The sequence below is a fragment of the Apodemus sylvaticus genome, chromosome 5, assembly GCF_947179515.1.
Source record: "Apodemus sylvaticus chromosome 5, mApoSyl1.1, whole genome shotgun sequence".
In the NCBI taxonomy this organism is placed as follows: domain Eukaryota; kingdom Metazoa; phylum Chordata; class Mammalia; order Rodentia; family Muridae; genus Apodemus; species Apodemus sylvaticus.
Window position 1 is genome coordinate 71243502 of NC_067476.1, and position 4859 is coordinate 71248360.

Consider the following 4859-nt stretch of genomic DNA (forward strand, 5'->3'; position numbering starts at 1 on the left):
AAAACATTTTATAGAAAATAGTAAAATTAAGAAATCAAAAAAGGCTGACAGTACACTAAATTATACCAATAATAAAGAAAATCAAAATCACAAAAGATTCATTCACAAAACAGCAAAATACATATGTCAATTTTAATAAGAATGTAAAACTCATAAAACATTTTACTAGCATACATTCCTGATATTTACTTTAAAATTAGGAATAATGAAAAGAAAATCTTACCCTATGTGAAATAAATATTTTACCCCAGAGCTTTTCCATAGATTTTTTAATCTCTAAATTTCTCAAAGTATATATCAAAGGATTCAACATAGGAGTAAACACTGTATAAAACACAGTAATGAATTTGTCAAAAGGAAAGTTGGAGACAGGTCTAACATACATGAAAATGCAAGGAACAAAAAATAGGACAACAACCATGATGTGGGAGCTGCAGGTGGACAGGGCTTTGCGCCTCCCTTCCTGACTGTGAGTCTTAAGAGAGTTTAGAATGATTCCATAGGAGACAAGGAGGAGGATAAAGACCACTACAGACATTGCTCCATTATTGCCAACTACAGTGAGTCCAAGGAAGGAGGTGTCAGTGCATGCAAGTCCTAATAAGGGGTACATGTCACAAGTAAAGTGGTCAATGATATTAGGGCCACAGAAGGGTAGTTTATACACTGAGATAACTTGAATGAGTGCATGAGCAAATGCTCCAACCCAAGACACCACCACCAGAAGGATACAAACTCGTTGATTCATGATGGTCAAATAATACAGTGGCTTACAAATGGCCACATAGCGATCATATGCCATAAAAACCAGAAGGAAGATCTCAACACCACCAAATAAGTGCTCTATAAACAATTGGACCAAGCAAGCTGTGAGGGAAATGGTGATTTTATCACAGAGCAGGTCTTTAAGTAACTTGGGCAAAATGGTACTGGAATAAAGGGCATCTATGAGGGACAGATAGGCAAGGAAAAAATACATTGGGGAGTCAAGAGAGGGGCTGGCAATCACCGTCCACACAATGAGCAGGTTGCCCACCATCGTCCCAATATAGATGAGTAAAAACACCACAAATAGTGCTTTTTGCCCAACAGGATCCCGAGTGAGTCCCAAGAGTATAAACTCTGACACACTGTTATTCTGTCCCATTTGCTCTCCTTATAAGGCCTGCTTCAGAGATAGAAGCTCAGTAGTAAAAGACCTTCCAAGAATCTTGAGTAAAACTTGAATTGCTTCTCTCATGAAGTTAATTTTCTTCACTGAACTTTACATTGGTGAACTAGCAGCTGATGGTCAGCCACCATCTAGTAGGATTCCCTTTAGTTTAGGTATCTAAAATATTTATAAGCATCAGATTGTATCTCAAGATACAGTGGAATTCTAAACAGAAGAACAGACAAAGGTATATCAGTCATTCACATACTTGAAATTAGTTATTTATAACTAATTATATCTTGGCGTAGACAACAACAAACAAACACAGAATCCTATAAATAGAATATGTGAGTTGGTTCAGCAGGTAAAGATTGCCACCTCCAAGCCTGATGAACAGAAGTTGATCCCCACTGCTCATACATTAGAAGAGAAACTATTCCCCATTGGTTGTCCTCTGGCCTCCATGAGATGAATCCAGAGCAACATGCTTACACTAACACATACAAGATGTGTTATGAACTGTTGTGGAGCAGTTGAGACAGAGTATATAAGATCTCCCTAGGCTAAGGCTGCACAAAGTTTCAGCATGAAGAGTAGTTTGGCAAAATGTTCCACCCCTGGTCTAAACAGCTTTTATTTTGACAGTTAATAGAAACCAGAAGGTGAATCAATTTTCTTTAAAGATGTGGCCTCTGATGGGTTGATTACTTCCCAGTAAACAAGAACCACACATCCAGAAGTATGTAGGCAGGATGTACTTATGTGTTTAGGGGAGTATGTGTCTGTAACAAATTAATGAAAAAGTCATGAATTTGAGAAACAGAAATGAGTTCACGGAAAGTATTATATTAAGTGAAGGAAAGAGATTGAATAATGTAGTAAAATAAAATATAGGAATAACTGAAGACATTTTACATAAACCACTAAAGCAATGTAAGCAAACAAACCTCTGAAACAGTTAGAGAAAGGAGCATATGAGCAGTCCAAACTCTATCTAAAGGTTTTTGCTTGTTTGTTTGTTTGCTTGCTTGTTTGTTTTTCAACATGTAATTTCTGGGAAATGGAGGAATGGATATTAGAAGAGTGACAAGTGGGTGAATATGATCAGAATAAATTGTATGAACTTCTAAAAGAAATAATTAAAATGAGAAAATAGTATATAAAATTTAAAAAGAAAAGAAAAATTACATGAAAATATTCCTCAAAGCATTGGTTGTGATAAATTTTAAATACCAATGTTTGAGCTGAAAATACTAGAAGAAAAATCTTTCCCAAGTTATCTGTACAGCATGGGATATATGGGAAATATATAGCATGAGCTCTGGAACATCTAAGAAAATGCTATTAAATGGTACTTTAGATACAGGCATTGCAAATCTATAAAGGATGTTTCTCTTTATTTTTCTCATTTTATCTCACAAATATTGATTGATTTTGAACTATACCAAATAGCCCAATGGCATTGAAAACATTGATGCTTGTGGAAACTTCTTCATCTGACTTTGTCATAATTTTCCAAAGCTATAATTAGTCACTTTGTCAATATGCAAACTGGTTCTTAGAAGAATTTCATATTCTAATAGAATTTTCAGAAATACTTTTAATCTAAAATGAATAAATTTGTACCTTTTGCTAACCTATGCACCAGCAACCATGATATAAATTTTATGATACATAGGATAAAATAGATAGTGAGACAGTGAAAACAGAAACTGAGAAGAGGAATGGTGATCATGGGGGTCACAGTTTTTACAGAATGCTTCCTAAGTGGTGAGAATGTTTACATAGAAATTCAGCATCCAAAAGACCAAAAGAATTACATTCATTAAGGAAAAATACATAAACAATACAGAAGGCATGGGATTGGGTCATTTGCTAATTACAATTTAAGATATTTTTTTTATTTGATACACAGTGGTCAGTCCTAAATCCATATACATACAAACAACAAAAATGGACTCAATACACAAATACACACACACACACACAGTAAATATATATATACACACACATATACACACACATACACACACACACACACTATATATATATATATATATATATATATATATACACATACACACATACATTTGAGAGTTTAACTCAATTTGAGACTTAAAGGGACATGGAAAATTTAGAGGTGAGATACTCAGGAAGAGCTGGAGTTAGAGGCATAGTGTCTGTGAGGAGCTTAGTGGTTGTAGGTGAAAGAGAAAGTGGTTGCAATTAATTTTAATTAAATATGTATAAAAATATAAAATATATGCCTCAAACTGCAACCTGAAAAATAAAAGAATTAATTAAAAAGATTTAATAACCCTTTCTGGCAAACAAACTGCAACACTATTACTTTGTTTCTGTTTCTAGTCAGCTATCACTGATTTATATATTTGCATGGTTGATTTCTAACCCTATTACAGCTTCCTGAATACTATCCAGAGGTGAATATGATATAATTATTACTGTGACTAACAGATGGCTGTAATTCATTTGTTTATGGTATATAAAAATAAAAACAAAAGCACAAGCAAAAACAAAACAAAACAAAAGCAAAAATAAAAGCAAAAACAAAACAAAAAAACAGAATCTGACACAGACTGTGAAAGAGAGTGGAAAAAAATGTGAGCCCTGTGGTTACCGGGGCCATATTCATGGATTACAGTGCATGCCATTCTTATCATCATCACAACTTATTGATTTTTATCTTTGCCTTTATTTTTACCACAGGGACTTCCATATCATCGAATTCCTAGCTTTCTTTGGTATTCTTTTTTTCATGCATAGTGCAAAAAGTACTACTCAGAGCCTATGATATCTAAATGAATGAGCTATGATTAATGCTTTCAGGTTTCATTGTGAATACCAACTCACAATAAGTCATCAAGATCTCGTTCAACTTAATAATTTATAAACATACTCTAGCATATAGAGAACGGAACAAACATACCTCATGAATTACTTCTTATGTCTTGGGAATTATCAATTCCATTATACCTGTTAATCAGTTTATTTTGACTAACAGCAGGCAATTGTATTAATGTGTAGTTGAGGTGAAGACACATGTAGAGGTTAAGCTCTCACAAATGACACTGTGATGCATGCTCAGTGTGTTTCTTTCACGTTGCTCCTTCATCCTCACTCATAAGACCTAGATTTGTCATTCTTGAAACCTAAAATATTTATATTGTATAAAATAGGTTATATCCAGCTCTGTCTCTCATTTCCTATATATCTTAGTACCTTTCATTATTTATGTTAGGTTTCATTAGAACAAATCTTCTAAAAGCTAATATAATTATTTACCTAATAAAATAAAAACAATAATTAATATATAGTATACTTAACTTTAAAAACACACTATAATTTATCAAAACATTGGTCCCATACAAATTGAACAATATTATTCCTGCCTTCAATTTATTGAAAAGTTCCCTAGAAAAAATGTAATTTAATACTTATTAATATTGTGGGTTTAAAAATGTAAGTTTTACAGTATCCTGTACATCAATGGAATGGTTTGTTATAATGAAGGATGAATTAATCATTTGCACAAATATAGATACAATTAGTAATAACAATATAAAGTGAATTAAATGACTTTATATTGACATTAAATGATGTGTTTCTTTCTCTTATTTGTTGACTGTGAACTTGTTATAGATACATAACAACATCTATGTACATAAGACAATAAAGTAGAGTAAAC

At 32.9% G+C, this 4859-nt stretch overlaps 1 protein-coding gene across 1 annotated transcript; it reads right to left on the reverse strand.

The window, feature by feature from the left end:
- Positions 1-211: 211 nt before the first annotated feature.
- Positions 212-1147, reverse strand: LOC127684426 (olfactory receptor 4A5-like; the record flags this gene model as incomplete). The annotated part of the gene is made up of 1 exon (XM_052181353.1): positions 212-1147. A coding segment is annotated over exon 1 (936 nt), but the record flags the coding sequence as incomplete, so codon positions are not given.
- Between the last annotated feature and the right edge of the window lie 3712 nt (positions 1148-4859).